The sequence below is a fragment of the Equus asinus genome, chromosome 17 (genome assembly GCF_041296235.1).
Source record: "Equus asinus isolate D_3611 breed Donkey chromosome 17, EquAss-T2T_v2, whole genome shotgun sequence".
Taxonomy (NCBI): Eukaryota; Metazoa; Chordata; class Mammalia; order Perissodactyla; family Equidae; genus Equus; species Equus asinus.
This window is the reverse complement of record NC_091806.1, coordinates 43,017,725-43,032,900: the sequence shown is the minus strand read 5'-3', so window position 1 is coordinate 43,032,900 and position 15,176 is coordinate 43,017,725. Positions and strand designations below refer to the sequence as shown.

Genomic DNA, 15,176 nt, shown 5'->3' with positions numbered 1-15,176 from the left:
TCCTCCCGCTATAGGGGCACTTACCACATGGCTGAACCCAAAGCCTTCCTGTCTCCCCTGCTAGACTTGAGTTCCTGGGCACCTTTATTCCTCAGGGCCTGGCATGGATCTGGCATAGAGCCGAATGAATGAATGAATGAAGCTTGCAGGTGTAAATGAAGGAGTGAATGGATGCATGGATGAACAGATGGGATGGGGAGTGAATGGGTGGTTAGAAGAGTGGGAGGATAAATGGATGGGTGGGTGGGTAGATGCATAGAGGGGTGGATAGCTGAATGGATGCATGAATGGATGCATGGATGAGTGCATAGCTGGATAGATGCATGGATGAGTGGATAGCTGGGTGGATAGCTGGATGGATGCATGGATGGGTAGATAGCTGGATGGATGCATAGATGGGTGGACAGCTGGATAGATGCATGGATGGGTGGATAGCTGGATGGATGCATGGATGAGTGGATAGCTGGGTGGATAGCTGGATGGATGCATGGATGGGTGGATAGCTGGATATATGCATGGATGGTTGGACAGCTGAATGGATGCATGGATGGGTAGATAGCTGGGTGGACAGCTGGATAGATGCATGGATGGGTGGATAGCTGAATGGATGCATGGATGGATGCATGGATGAGTGGATAGCTGGATAGATGCATGGATGAGTGGATAGCTGGGTGGATAGCTGGATGGACGGATGGGAGGGTAGGCGGATGTGGGGTGGGTGGGTGGATAAACAAACAAGCGAGTGTATGGTGAACAGATGAATGGATTCCAGACAGGGTCAGGGAATGAAGGAGGAAGTCACCCTCCCGAGGAAGTACGGGCTTGCCCCTCTCTGTCCTCTAGAACAGCTTCCCTTTCGAAGAGCCTCACTCCCTCCCACAAACTGAGACCACTGCAGGGTAGATTCAGAGAATTCCTCTGGATTCCCCTTCTTCCTTTAGCTCTAGGCTTAGCATTTTATGGGTTCAGACAAGGCAGGAGAGGGGAAAATTTACTGAGCTCCCACCATGTGCCAGACACCGGGCTAGATATTTCTACAGGCGTCGTCTCATTTAGTGACCACAGCACCACAGTTTTGTGAAATAGCTTCTATTATCCCAATTTTACAGCTCAGAAAACAGGCTCTGAGAAGCTGAATGAATTGCCCAAGGTCACATAGCTTATGCCTAGCAAGGATGGAATTTGAATTCAAAACCTGCTCCTGCAGCCACGGAGGGATGTGCTGGAGATCAAATGACACGGAGGACTCAGAGGCAGTGCTGGCTCTGAGTTCCAGTCCTGGCTTGCTCTCTGTTTTACTGGGAGACTCTGGATGAGACCTTGTCCCTCTCTGGGCCTCCATGTCCCTGTGGGGACTTGATGCCCCTGGAGGTCCCTTCCAGGTGAATGTTGCAGAAATTGAGGTGGCTGTGAACAGCTCCTGGCCCTCCCTGCAGGATGCTCCCTCACTGTCCCTGCCAGATAGGGGCCAAAGAGCAGGGCCACCCATGAGGTAATGGTTAACTAAACCTGACATCCCATCTATAAGGAGCCACCCCAGCTGGCCAAGACTCCACAAGATGCAGGGGGTGAAGGTGCTTGCGGGGGTGGTGGGGGCTGCTGCCCTTTTGGGGTTGGGGATCATCCTGGGCCACTTTGCCATCCCCAAAGGGGCCGACTCACCAGCCCCCAGCATCTCAGCCTCCCAGGACCTGGACCTGGGGATCCTTGAGACCATCATGGAACAGCTGGATGCCAGCAGGATCCGGGAGAATCTTCGGTGAGAGGCCTGTCTCCCCGCCCCTCCTGTGTGCCAGGGGGCTCTCCCTGACCTTGGCCACCCTGCCCTCTGCCCGCCCCACAGAGAACTCTCCAGGGAGCCGCACCTGTCCTCCACCCCCCGCGATGAGGAGCTGGTGCAGCTGTTGCTGCAGCGCTGGCGGGACGCAGAGTCAGGCCTGGACTCGGCCGAGACCTTCGAGTATGAAGTGCTGCTGTCCCTCCCCAGCCAGGAGCAGCCCAATAGCGTGACCGTCGGTGAGTGCCTGTTCAGGTTTGGGGAGGCCCGTGGGGCGGGAGAGCTGCTGGGCCCCGCCCTGACACTGCCCGCCCTACAGTGGATCCCACTGGGAACATCCTCTTCTCCTGCCGCCGGAGCGAGGAGAACGTGACTGGGGAGCAGGAGGGTCCCGATGTGGTGCCACCTTATGCTGCCTACGCTCCCCCCGGAACCCCACAGGTGGGCCTGGAACACCCTCTCCCCACTGCCATGGCCCAGCTCCCCCAGGCTCCCACCTCAGCTTCTCCCATCCTGACCCAGGGGCAGCTGAGGAAAAGTGCGTCAACTAGGCTCATTCTCCCCTAGAATTTACTCGCCTCCACACTCCACTGCTACTCCTTTCCCCCATCACTTAGTCATTCAACAAACACTAATGGCCTCTGCTCAAGGCCAGGCCTGATACAGGGTACCTGGACACAGAGGAAACCAGGTGTGACTCTGTCCTTGGGGCGCTTACAAGCTCTGGGTGAGGTGGGGGAACAGAATCTAAATCCTTCATCCTTCCACCCAGCCTTCCCTCTCCTTAACTCACCCCGCCCTTTTCAGGGCCTGGCTCTAAAATCACTTCCTCTTGGGACTAGGGCCTCCTTGTCTATGCCAACCAGGGCTCGGAAGAAGACTTTGAGGAGCTACAGAATCGGGGCATCGGACTCGAAGGCACCATTGCCCTGACCCGCTACGGGGGTGTAGGGCGTGGGGCCAAGGTGAGCAGCAGCTCCAGGGCAGGGGGCTGGGTGGGGAGAGGAGCCCAGGAGTGGACAGGAGGAAGTGAGGGGAAGGGGAGGGAGCAGTGGTGAGTGGGGAGCTGAGCCCTGGGCTCCAGGTAGGAGGCGAGCTGTATTTGTGCTGTTACCACTGATGTGCTGTGTGACCTTGGATGACTCCCCTAACCTCTCTGAGACTTAGGAAAGAAAAGAATCAGGCAAAATTTTCAGCTTGGATGTTCTGAATCTAGTCCTCCTGTGAAGTCAACCTTCTGAATATTCAACTTAAATCCCTCCTTTTGCCTTCCTCCCAAACCTGTTTCTTTTCAATTTAAAATTTTGACTAAGTATTACATATCTATGGTTTAAAAAAATTTTTTTTTAAATAAAAAGATATAGAATGACAGAAAGGAATAGGTAGTTAGTGTTTAGTGGGTACAGAGCTTCAGATTTGCAAGTCAAAAAGAGTTCTGGAGACGGATGGTGGTGACGGTGGCACAGTAACATGAACGTATTTAATGCCACTGAACCGCACACTTAAGTGGCTAAGACAGTAAATTTAGTGTTATGTGTATTTTATCACAATTTTTAAAGAAATGCCCATGATAAGAGCTGCAAAAAAAAAAAAAAAAAGAGAGAGAGAGAGAGAAAGAGAAGAAAATGAAAGAAGAAGGCATGGTGGAATTATACAGATTATAGAATTTCCAGTTTTAAAAAAAAGTAGAGGGCCAGCCCAGTGGCGCAGTAGTTAAGTGTGCACATTCCGCTTCTGCGGCCCGGGGTTGGCCCGTTCGGATCCCGGGTACGGGCATGGCACCGCTTGTCAAGCCATGCTGTGGCAGGCATCCTGCATATAAAGTAGAGGAAGATGGGCACGGATGTTAGCTCAGGGCCAGTCTTCCTCAGCAAAAAGAGGAGGATTGGGAGCAGATGTTAGCTCAGGGCTAATCTTCCTCAAAAAAAAAAAAAAGTAGAAAGTGAAAAAGTCCTCGTGTAAGGCCATCCTCCAATGAGGTAGCAACTTTTTGTTTGTTGAGGGGATGTCTCCCCAGAATTTCTTTTGGAAGAAGCACGTATGAATATATAGTCTTATTTCCCGATCTTTTTACAGAAAAGTAGCTTACTACACCCACTGTTCTGAGATGCGCTTTCTTTACCTTAACACCTTCTGGAGATCATTCTCAGGTGGTACCTAAACTCTGCCCTTCTTTGTCTTTTTTTTTTTTTTTTTTTAATGCACTGTTTTGTTTTCATTGTGGTAAAATACATGTAGCAAAATTTACCATTTTAACCATTTTTAAGTGTCAATGCAGCAGCATAAAGAACGCTCACAATATTGTGCAACCATCACCACTAGCCATTTCCAGAACTCTTTCATCATTCCAGACAAAACCCCGTACCCGTTAAGCACTGACTTCCTCTTTCCCCTCTTTCCCCTCCCCAGACTTTCTGTGTCTATGAATTTGTCTATGCTAGGGACTTTGTACAAGAGGAATCATACCATATTTGTCCCTTTGTGTCTGGCTTATTTCACTTAGCATAATGTTTTCAAGGTTCATCCATGTCATATCAGAATTTCCTTCCTTTTTATGGCTGAATAGTATTCTCTTGCATGTTATATACCACATTTTGCTTTTTCATCCATCCGTCGACGGACATGTGGCTTGTTTCCACCTTGTGGCGATTGTGAACAGTGCTGCTATGAACATGAGTGTAGGAGCCCAACCTCGTTCTTTTACATGGCTGCATAGTATTCCATTGTAGGATCTTCTGCGTATTTAATCAGCCCCCACTGATAAGCACTGGCTTGCCTATGCCCAATAGTCTTGTGCTATCTCAAGCAGCATTGCAATCAATGCCTTGGGCAAGCATCATCTTGCAGACTGGAGGGTAGATCCATTCCTGGCTTCCACAGCGAGGGAGGGAGAGGAGCAGGACGTGCCCCCTCCCTGCCCCTCCCCTAAACACAGCCTCCTCTGCCTCCTGCAGGCTGTGAATGCCGCCAAGCACGGGGTGGCTGGGGTGCTGGTGTACACGGACCCCAGCGACATCAACGATGGGCAGAGCTCGCCCAGCCAGACCTTCCCGTACTCCTGGGGCCTGCCTCCCTCGGGGGTGGAGCGAGGCTCCTACTTGGAGTATTTTGGGGACCCCCTGACTCCCTACCTTCCAGCAAACCCCTCCTCCTTCCGCCTGGACCCTGACAATGCCTCCGGATTTCCCCCAATTCCCGCTCAGCCCATTGGCTTCGAGGATGCAAAAGTCCTTCTCTGGTGAGCTTGGGTCCTGGGGTCTCCTTGCCCACCCTCCATTGGTCTCCAAGCTTCCCCCTTCACACCCGTCCTTGCTCTGAAGGGCCTCTCTGTCCTCCTCAGTAACCTCCAGGGAGCCTCGGCCCCAGAGACCTGGCAGGGAGCACTGGGCTGTGAGTACAGGTTGGGGCCCGGCTTCCGGTCTGATGGCAACTTCTCAGCAGACAGGTGAGAGGGGCCCTGTCTCCCCACCCTCCTCTCTGCTTCCTTTGTTATGCTTCCCTGGCCCTGAGTCCCCTCTGCCCACTTGGAGGCCTGGCCTTTCCCTTTCTCCTCTCGGCCAACCCCTCCCCTGACTCCAAAATATCCGTCTTGTCTTTGAGGGAAGCCAGTGAAACAGCTGCGTGCCCCATAAGGCCCTGTGGGGTCCCCCCCATCTCATCTCAGACCTCCACTCTCCAGCCATGCCCTCTCTTAAATACGGCAAGCTCACTCCCAGATCAGGGCCTCTGCACCTGCTGTTCCTTCCGCCGGGAACACCCTTCCCTACGCTCCTGCATTCGTGAACTGCACTAACCCCCTTACCTGCCCCTAGGTATCCTCTCTCACGTCAACGTGTTAGTGTCCTCCCAGGCCTCTTCGCCTCCTGCAGTTAGTTGCCCACTTCCTTGTGGTCTGTCCCACTCAGGAGACAGAGGCCCACGAGGGCCGGGCCACATCTGTCTTAGTCATTGCCCAGAGCCTGGGATGCTGCGGGCATACACTAAGCATCCAATAAGTGTTTACTGAGTGAATGAGTGAGTGAAAGGAGAATTGGAATCAGAAGTGCGGGCTCTAGCCGTGCTGCTTCTCCTGGTACTTCTGGGCAAGTGACCTTGCCATGTCCCCCTCCCGCTCTCGGCCTCAGTTTCTCCTGCATGCGGGAGGGGGGAGTGGGCGGCGTCAAGACATTTGTCACCTCCGTCACTCCTCCAGCCAGGTGAACGTGAGTGTCCACAACCGCCTGGAGCTGCGGAACTCCTCCAACGTCCTGGGGATCATCCGCGGGGCTGTGGAGCCTGGTGAGCGCCCCTCACGGCTCCCTGTGCCCTCAGGCCCCGCCCCCTCCGCCGGGCCTGCCTGACCCCGGCCCCCGGCCCCGCCCCCAGCCCCGCCCGCCTGACCACGCCCCCCCCCGCCCCGCCCGCCTGACCTCGCCCCCTCCTCCCCGCCTGCCTGGGCCCGCCCCCTCCCTCCCTCCTCTCCGGGTTCTGACTCTGCTCCTCCCGCCAGACCGCTATGTGCTCTATGGAAACCACCGGGACAGCTGGGTACACGGAGCCGTGGACCCCAGCAGCGGCACTGCTGTCCTCCTGGAGGTCACCCGCGCCCTGGGGACCCTGCTGAAGAAGGGTGAGGACGCTCCCTCCCCTCCTGCAGGGATGCTCCGCCCGGGAAGCACCTCCAGCCCACTCTTCTTTGAGCTCGTGGGCGTCCTGCCCCAGCTCCTCTCTCTCCTCCTCCAGTGTCCACTTGTGCCCAGAGCGAGGGCCCTGGGGGCGGGCATGCGGGGACTCCAGCCCTCGCCTCGCCCGAGTAGCCCCGTGTGGTGGAGCTTCTGAGAGCCTTCTGTGCCCTCCAAGGCCCGAAGCCCGGATGCTGCCGAGAGCAGGGCCGTGCCCGGGCTCGTCCCCAGGGGCTTCAGCTGAGGCGGGGATCGACAAAGTTGTAACTTAACAAATATGTCCCCGTGCCTCCAATGTGCTAAGCCAGTTCTAGGCACCGGAGATCCCGCAGTGAACACCCAGAGTTCCTGCATGAAGTGACAATTGTGATAGGTGCTATGAAGAAAATACGCAAGGGGCTTCCCAGGGGCAAGCCATGGCCGAGGGCGGCTTCTCTGTGGAGGCGGCAGTTCGGGGAAGGAGGGGGAAGCTCCCCGTAGAGGGGACGCCGTGTGGGAAGGAGGGGTTGGGCCAGGTGGCAGAGGTGGCAGGGCCAGGCCACTGGCAGCCCAGTTGGGGAGTGGAAAGCTGGGGAGGGATTTTAATCAAGACGGTGACATGATGGAGTACAATTCTAAACGGCTTCCCCTGCTACACTGGGAGAGGGCAGGGCAGGCCCTGCTTGGAGGGACCAGTCAGAGGTATCGTCATCCTCAGGCCAGGAGGGATGGCGGGGCTTGGACCAGGCGGGGGCAGGGCAGTGAGGAGGAGAGAGTGGGAAGACCTTGGGGTCTGTTAGCGACAGAGGTGAGGGGGTCTGAGCAACCCAGCGCATGGCAGTTCCATTTATGAAAAAGCAGAGTCAGAGGGCAGATCTAGGGGGAAGAACACGAATTGGGTTCTTCCCATGTTGATTTTTTTTTTAGTTTTTATTGCGGTAAAATATACATACCATAAAATGTACCCTTCTAACCATTTTTAAGTGTACAGTTCAGTGGCACTAAGTACATTCCCAATGCTATGCCACCATCGCCACCATCCATCTCTGGAACTTTTTCATCTTCCGTGACACAACATCCTAAAGTTATAAGTACCTAATCTGAATTGGTAGCATCCTAACTTCAAGGGCACACAAAAACTCTCCTCCCATAAAGCTGTCTTTCTCCTTTATGTTACTGATGTCACCAATTACATCTTTATGTGTTGCGTGCCCATTTGCATATTGATTTTGAGGTGCCCAGGAGTCACTCCGGGGGACAAGGCGAGCAGGCAGTTGATGGTGCTGATCTCCAGGTCAGAAAAGAGAGACACTGGGGAGCCGGTGGCATAAATGGTCAGTGACCCCACAGGTGTGCTTGAGACCAGCTGATAAGGAGGGTTGGGGGAGAATCTTGTGGAGAGAGGCTGGGCTTTGACCGTAGTGCAGAAATTACTGTCTTTGTCACTGTTGTTGTTGAAGTGTTTTATTTTGAAATGATTTCAGACTTACAAAAGAGTTGCAGAAATAGCCCCAAGAGGCCTCATATACCCTTCACCCAGATGCTGTCCCGTTACTCATAAATACATCATTGTATATTCCCTAAAAAAAATTTTCTTTCATAACCACAGTCCCAGGATCAGAATCCGGAAATCAACAATTTTGCCAATTGTTCCTATAATGACCTTTAGAGCAAAAGAATTTTCTGGAATGAGAGCCAATCCAGGATCACACGTCACATGTGTGGCAGCTGCCCGTGTCCTCTGTCATGATTCCTTAGCCATCCTTTGTCTTTCGTGATCCTGATTTTATTTTGCTGAATGTCCTTCGATTTGGGCTTGTCTGATTAGATTCAGGTTATGCGTTTTTGGCAGGAAAAAGTATGGGAATTTGTCAGTGCAAGCATGTAATTACTTTATACTTTAAGAAATTTCATTTACAACAAAAAGATGAGGAAGGATCGAAGGGGACCGAGTTGCAGCCAGAGAGGGGAGCACAAGCAGGAGAATGTGGCCATGCAGGGTGAGGGGGAGTCTGGAGGAGGTGAGGGGGCAAGCAAGGAGCACCAGCGCTTCTGGGAGCAGTGTGAGCACAGAGGCTGGAGATGGAAGCCAGGCTGCATAGGGCTCGGAGAGGCGGTGTGGGGCATTGTTAAAGCCTCTGAAGTCTGGAGCCAGACCCTGCATTTGAACCCTGGCTCTGCTGCCTACCAGCTGGGTAACCCTGGGCAAGTCGTTTAACTTCTCTGTGGCTTGGTTTCCTCAGCTGCGAAATGGAGACAATAATAGTCTCCCCTCAAGGCCTTGTTGTAAGGATTGGCTCAATGTGGATAAAGCCCTAAGGAGAACGGAAATGTATTGTCACCAAGTAAGGAAGGTTATGGGCGAGTTTTACAAAGGCAGCATGGAGGAGAGATGGGTGGAGGGTCAGGAGGTCTTCTCAAAGCATACCTAAAGAAGAGGGAGGCAGGGCGTTCTGGCAGAAGGGACCACCTGGCCGAGGGAGGTTGGTGTTGGGGACAATTTGGGGGGGTGTCACAGAGGAGGGGGCTGGGTAAAGAAGGATGAAGCCTCCAGGAAGGCTTGGCTGAAGAGGTCCCGGGACCTGCCTCCTGTCACCGGCTGCTTCACCCCTTCCAGCCCTTCCCTCTTCTCCACGTCCCCAACCTTTTCCCTGAGCCACCCGACGATCCTACCCTCCAGCCCTTTATCCCGCTCCCCAGGCACCTGGCGTCCCCGCAGATCAGTCATCTTCGGAAGCTGGGGGGCAGAGGAGTTTGGGCTCATCGGCTCCACAGAATTCACGGAGGTGAGTGAGCCCCGCAGGGTAAAGGATGGTGGGGGGGGGGGTTCCCAGAACCGGGCAGCGCCAAGCTGATGTCGCCTCTCGCACCCGCAGGAGTTCTTCAGCAAGCTGCAGGAGCGCACGGTGGCCTACATCAACGTGGACATCTCGGTGTTTGGTATGGGGCGCGGCTGGGCTGACTGGGGGAGGGGGAAAACGAAGGGACTGGAGCCCGAAGAGAGTCATTCTCCGATCCTCCCACAGCCAATGTCTCCCTGAGGGCGCAGGGGACGCCTCCGATCCAGAGCGTCGTCTTCACTGCAGCCAAACAGGTGGAAGGGGCGGGGCTGTCCTGGGGGCGGGGCTGGGTGGGACCGAGCCTGGGGCGGGGTTTGTAGGACCTGCGGGAGTGTGCCTAAGCTGGAGACCCGGGTGGGCCGGGCCGAGGACCCGCGTGGTTGTTGGGCCTGGGGAGGGGCCAGCCCGAGACTAGATGCCCCTCCCGGCCAGATCCCGGCACCAGGCCGCAGCAGCCTCAGCATCTACGACAACTGGATCCAGTATTCCAACCGTAGCAGCCCAGTGTACGGCCTGGTCCCCAGGTGAGCCCAGGTCCAGGAAGGAAGGGGGGCCCCCCGGGACGGCGAGCGGGCCTAGCACCCTCCAGCCCGACCATCTTCCTTCCTGCAGCCTGGGCACGCTGGGTGCTGGCAGCGACTACGCACCCTTCATTCACTTCCTGGGCATCTCCTCCATGGACCTCGCCTACACCTATGACCGGGTGAGCGGGCACCCCTCCTTCCTCTAGCTCGTTACCTCACTCTGCCAGCCCTCTCCTCTCCTGCGGGCTGCGCTAGTGCAGACTGAATCCGGCGCCATCACTCCGTAGCTGTACTACCTCGGCCAAGTTTCTTACCCTCTCTGAGCATCTGCTTACGCTCATCGACGTTATTTTATCAAACTTAAGATGCTACTGATTTGTAAGCTGCACCGTTATGATATGCACTACTCAGGAGGGAAAAAAAAACACTGCCAATCAGTTGTAGGATGACATTGACTATAAGAAGCATCCTGACTCCAGAGATCTTAAAGTGCGAAGACACGTTTATCTCGGAATAAATAACAGTATAAAACAGGGATGACTTATCACATTGGTGTGAGGGTGAGTTAAGGGATGCAGGGGGCCCAGCCTGTGTCTCCCATTTGATGCTCCAAAAGCCCCTTCTCCCAGTCACGGCCACACTGCTCCTGGGTTGGGGAGCTGGATTTGAATCCTCTTCTGACTCCAAAGCCCCAGTCTTTTCTCCGTCATGTGACCTGGGAAAGTGATACTTGACCGAGCTCTGCCGCTTATTAGCTGTGTGATGTCAGGAAGGTTACTTAACCTTTCTGAGTCTGTTTGCTCTCCTCTAAAGTAAGAATTCTAGAACCTTCCTCATGGATGTGGCAATGAGTTAATAGAGATAATGCCCCTACATTGCTCACTATAATTGAACTTCCTCCCACTTTCCATCCCAAGCCTGTCACCTCTGGCCCTTGTTCCCCTAGAGCAAGACTTCAGCCCGGATCTATCCCACCTACCACACAGCCTTCGACACCTTTGGCTACGTGGACAACTTTGTGGACCCTGGTGAGGAGGGGACCAAGGAGCGTCCTGAGGCTGGAGGAGGGTGGGCTCAAGACTGAGCCCTGACCTTGTCGCCTTCCCTGCAGGCTTCAGCAGCCACCAGGCCGTGTCCCGGGTGGTGGGGAATGTGCTTCTTCGGCTCAGTGACAGCCTCTTCCTGCCTCTCAATGTCAGTGACTACAGCGAGACCCTCCGCAGCTTCCTGCAAGCCGCCCAGCAAGACCTCGGGGCCCTGTTGGAGCAGCACAGCATCAGCCTGGGTACGGAGCTCCCCGACACTGAGGTACGGGGAGCCCTGCACCCCCAGGACTAAGACACTGGCCGTTCCCCACAGGGCCTCTGGTAGCCGCAGTGGACAAGTTCGAGGGGGCAGCCGCGGCCTTGGACGAACGGATATCAGAGCTGCAGAAGGGCACCCCCGAGTGAGCAAGGGCGCAGCAAAGAGGTGTCTGGGAGGGTGGGTTTCAGGGCAGGTTGCAGGCTGGCAGCTGGGCCACTGGCTCCAGAGTGACCAGCAGGTCCTGCCGCCTCCAGCCCCCTGCAGGTCCGCATGCTCAACGACCAGCTCATGCTCTTGGAACGGTCCTTCCTGAACTCGCGAGCCTTCCCAGAGGAACGCTACTACAGGTGAGCCCATCCCGGTCCCGGGAGGTGTGTGGGGTGAGGCTGGGCACTGGGCACCGCCTGAGGGGGAAAAAGGTCAGAGTCTCGCTAGCCCTTAGAGCACATGCCAGCCCGAGACTCCAGGCTCAAAGGAGGGAAGGCAAATCGGTCAAGGTCACCCTGGGACTAGAAGCTGCATCTCCACTGCTGTAAGAGCCTGAGCTTTGAGGCGGTCGGCAGGTGCTTTTGTGCCTAGCTGTATACAGGAGCTGAGCCTGTGCCAGGCTGAAGCTCCTCTTTCCTGGCCCCCGAGTGACCCTGGTCCTCCCCCATTTCTCCCGTCAGCCACGTGCTCTGGGCACCCCGCACGGGCTCCGTAGCCACATTCCCGGGCCTGGCCAATGCCTGCTCTGCAGCCATGAACACAGCCCCCGGATCTGCAGCCTGGGCTGAGGTGCAGAGGCAGCTCAGCATTGTGGTGGCGGCCGTGGAGGCTGCAGCAGCCACCCTGAGGCCTGTGGCTGACCTCTGACCCCAGCCCTCATTCTTCAGCTGCCCCACTACCCTTATCCTACCCACCTCCAACTCCGGGACTCCAGTCTTCCTGATGCCCGGAGAGGGCATGACCACGGGACCCTCTCAAGCTTCTGAAGCAGCAGCTAGGGGTCCCACCAGTTGTGGAGACACGAGGGAGTGACAAGCCCCAGATGAAAATCTCCCTCATCCTGGCTCTTGGTTGGCAGAAGGGGACAGTGGGAAATGGCAAAACCACCAACTGCTCTTGCTGGTGATTGAGCGAGGATGGGATGCATAATGCCAACCTTAGATGCCAACTCAGACCACCAGGGCCACCCCTCAGGGACCAGCAGGGAAAGTGAGGCCCAGGGTGGACAGGGCCTTGCCCAGTCTGGGTTCCTCTCCCCATGCCCCTGGCATGTCTTAACTCTTCCCTGCCCTCCCCCAAATAAATCAAGCCTAGCTGTTGTCCCTACAAAACAAGTTCCTTTTATTGTGTGGGAATCATGAAAAAAGAAACCCGAGTGCTAGGACCCAGTCCTGGCTCTGGGAGACTGCACAGCCCCTCATGCTGGGGACGTGGGTCTGTCCACACCCTCATCTTCCTCCTCTGCCATGACCACCTCCTCCAGGGTGCGCCCTCCGAGTTTGCTCCCCACCAACACTTTGCAGGTCCCGGCAGGCGGCAGCCCCTCCTCCGTGTAGCGACCCCTCAGGAACACAACTCTCTCCTGTCCATCCAAGGGCAGCCCGTGGGCCTGGCACAGCTCCCGTGCCTCCTCGGGCCCGTCCAGGGCCAGGAGGTGGATCATGAAGCCCAGGGGCAGGGTCTGGCCCTTGGGGGTGCTCAGGGCACGAGCGAGGCGGGCCAGGGCTCCGCGGCGGGCACGGCCCACGTGGCACTGCACGGCGCAGCTCTGCAGGTAGGGCAGGGTCCGGAGCAGGCGGAACAGGCGGGCGGCGTTGCCTTCCCGGAAGGCTGAGTCGACTGCCAGGGCCGTGCGCAGGGCCGGGCAGAAACGCAGGGCAGCGGGCAGCTGCAGAACCTCATGAAGGGCCTCCACCGAGCCTGTGAGGGCGGGAAGCCACAAAGAGAATGCATCCTTCCTGGATCAGGCCCACCTTCCATCCCAGCCCCTCCTCCCATCTTCCCTCCCACCAGCTCCAGTCCTCAGCCACGCCCACCTCCTCGGGCCCTCCCCCAGGCTCATCTCCCGCCCTCAGTCCCGCCTACCTCCCGCTCTGACCACGCCCCCACGGCCACGCCCACCTTCCCTCCCCCTTTCCCCACCAGCCCCTTCCTGAGCCAAATCTGAGTGAGTTTCCTGAGGTTCCAGAGCCCCTTCAAAGAGTCTGGATCCTCATAATAAAGTGAGGCAGCGTTTAGGGATTAGGGAAAAGGCCCAGATAATTTAACGACTTGCTTGAGACTGTCCTAGAATTCGTATGAAGTAGAACCAATCAAATCCAAGTTGTTTTTTTTTTTGAGGAAGCTTGGCCCTGAGCAAACATCCACGACCATCTTCCTCTACTTTATATGTGAGGCGCCTGCCACAGCATGGCTTGATAAGCGGAGTGTAGGTCCACACCTGGGATCCAAACCAGTGAACCCAGGGGCGCTGAAGCAGAGCATGCGAACTTCACCGCTGCCCCACCAGGCCGGGCCCCCAAATCCAAGTTTTCTGACTTCCAGCCAAGCCCTTTCTCCACTGCCCTAGCGGACCCACAGATTAGGGAGCGGGCCCTGCCACACCTTCTCCAGTCTGGCTGGTAAGGCCATTTCTTCGAACAGATTTTGCCTCTGCTTCCCTTCGAGGAGAAACACAGGCACGGGAACCTTGGGCCACTTTTGTAAACTGAGGCTTCTGACCCATTAGCGGGCTGTGAAGTCAACAGCATTTTATTACAATTAAATAGAACAGAACTTATTAGAATGCACCATCCATCCGAAGAAAGGATCTAAAGTCTTGAAATTTCTGTCTCAGATATATTTGTGGACACATGTATTCTTGGCTGCCAAAAAAAGTTTGAAAATCACTCTCTAGGACAACTCACCATTCCAACTCCATCCCCTCCACTTTTATTACGAGAAAACTGAGACCCAGAGATGGGGAGGGACAGGCCAGAAGGCCCCCGTCGGGGCTTGGTGGATCTTGTGCATTGACTCGACACACATTTAGGAGGCAGGGACGGAGAGGGAGCCAACGGTGAGATGCTAAAGCTTCCCTTTCCTTCCTGGGCCCCCGCCTTCGCGCTCTGCCCGCCGCCCGGACCCCGACTCACCCAGGTTATAAAGCAGAAAGAGGCCCTGGAAGGCGGCCTGGCGGGGGTGCGGCCCGGCGCCCCGCGCGTAGCAGCGCCGCAGCGACCCGAAGCCCTCCTGCACCTGGGCCTGCAGCAGCCCCGGGTCCGCAGCCCCGCGCGCGGCGTCCGGTCCGAGCCGCGCCACCACGGCCAGCAGCACGGCCAGCGCCGCCTCCAGCACCACCGCCGCCTCGGCGTCGCCTGCGCCCTGCAGGGCCAGGTCCAGCCGCACGGCGCGCAGCCGGTCCGCCACGAAGCTGGCCACCTCAGCGGGGGACGCGTCGGCGCGCTCGGCCACCTCGCCGGCCAGGTAGCGCACGGTGGCCAGCAGCACGGGCGGCGGCCGCAGCTGGTTCGGCGGGGGCCGGGCCTTGCCGGCGGCCGGCCGGCTGTACTCCTTCACCGCGCGCTGCGGGTCGGCGCGGGGCCGGTCCCCGAGGCACCCGGGCGCCACCTCGAAGCGGTGCAGGCGGCGCTCCTTTTCGCGCTGGGCGCGCTCGGCGGCCGGGCACATGTCCGGGCACGTACCCACGGGCAGCTCGCAGCCGGGCATGGGTGGGCTGCGGGGACAGGATGGGCGCTCAGCATCCCGGGGACGGCGGCCGCCGCCCGCCCCATTCTGCCGGAGGCACGCCGAGGCTGCCGGAGGCGAGGCGGGGCCTACCCCGACTGGGCCCTCCTCCCCGCCCGGGTCTAAGCGTCCCCGCCGCCCATCTGGCCACCGCCGTCCTCTCACCGCGTCATGTCACCTCCCACTAATCCTCGAGCAGGCCTCCCGAGATGCATCGCGCTGTAGTTCAGCGCCGCCACCTCTGCTCGGCGCGCTGAAGCCGGGTTAGTTTCCCATCATGCGCCGCGCAGTCCAGGTCACTCCCATGATGCCCCAGTTTGTAGTCCCTTCCGCAACCAATGGCTTTGCAGGAGGGGCGGGACAGAAGCGGAGCCAC

At 57.0% G+C, this 15,176-nt stretch overlaps 2 protein-coding genes across 2 annotated transcripts; one reads left to right on the top strand and one right to left on the bottom strand.

Moving 5' to 3' along the window:
• Nucleotides 1-1,544: 1,544 nt before the first annotated feature.
• NAALADL1 (N-acetylated alpha-linked acidic dipeptidase like 1) lies at nucleotides 1,545-12,408 on the top strand. Its single transcript, XM_044762105.2, has 18 exons — nucleotides 1,545-1,759; nucleotides 1,844-2,016; nucleotides 2,097-2,218; nucleotides 2,620-2,742; nucleotides 4,732-5,015; nucleotides 5,118-5,222; nucleotides 5,970-6,055; nucleotides 6,267-6,386; nucleotides 9,118-9,203; nucleotides 9,294-9,357; nucleotides 9,444-9,511; nucleotides 9,690-9,781; nucleotides 9,870-9,960; nucleotides 10,728-10,809; nucleotides 10,893-11,066; nucleotides 11,141-11,228; nucleotides 11,341-11,433; nucleotides 11,755-12,408. The coding sequence occupies exons 1-18, from the start codon at nucleotides 1,560-1,562 to the stop codon at nucleotides 11,939-11,941; spliced, it is 2,238 nt and encodes a 745-aa protein (XP_044618040.1). The 5' UTR covers nucleotides 1,545-1,559; the 3' UTR covers nucleotides 11,942-12,408.
• Nucleotides 12,392-15,109, bottom strand: SAC3D1 (SAC3 domain containing 1). The gene is made up of 3 exons (XM_044762106.2): nucleotides 14,966-15,109; nucleotides 14,209-14,789; nucleotides 12,392-12,994 (listed from the first exon to the last, which is right to left on the bottom strand). The coding sequence occupies exons 1-3, from the start codon at nucleotides 15,013-15,015 to the stop codon at nucleotides 12,492-12,494; spliced, it is 1,134 nt and encodes a 377-aa protein (XP_044618041.2). The 5' UTR covers nucleotides 15,016-15,109; the 3' UTR covers nucleotides 12,392-12,491.
• Between the last annotated feature and the right edge of the window lie 67 nt (nucleotides 15,110-15,176).

What these genes read in the sequence shown, in the direction of transcription:
- NAALADL1 (XM_044762105.2), top strand. Translation starts at nt 1,560, where the DNA reads ATGCAGGGGGTGAAGGTGCTTGCGGGGGTGGTGGGGGCTGCTGCCCTT. An exon ending in GGGGACCCTGCTGAAGAAGG is followed by an intron (nt 6,387 to 9,117) that starts GTGAGGACGCTC and finishes CCCGCTCCCCAG; the next exon opens with GCACCTGGCGTCCCCGCAGA. An exon ending in CGTGGACATCTCGGTGTTTG is followed by an intron (nt 9,358 to 9,443) that starts GTATGGGGCGCG and finishes ATCCTCCCACAG; the next exon opens with CCAATGTCTCCCTGAGGGCG.
- SAC3D1 (XM_044762106.2), bottom strand. Translation starts at nt 15,015, where the DNA reads ATGCATCTCGGGAGGCCTGCTCGAGGATTAGTGGGAGGTGACATGACG. An exon ending in GTGGGAGGTGACATGACGCG is followed by an intron (nt 14,790 to 14,965) that starts GTGAGAGGACGG and finishes CTGTCCCCGCAG; the next exon opens with CCCACCCATGCCCGGCTGCG. An exon ending in CTTTCTGCTTTATAACCTGG is followed by an intron (nt 12,995 to 14,208) that starts GTGAGTCGGGGT and finishes CCGCCCTCACAG; the next exon opens with GCTCGGTGGAGGCCCTTCAT.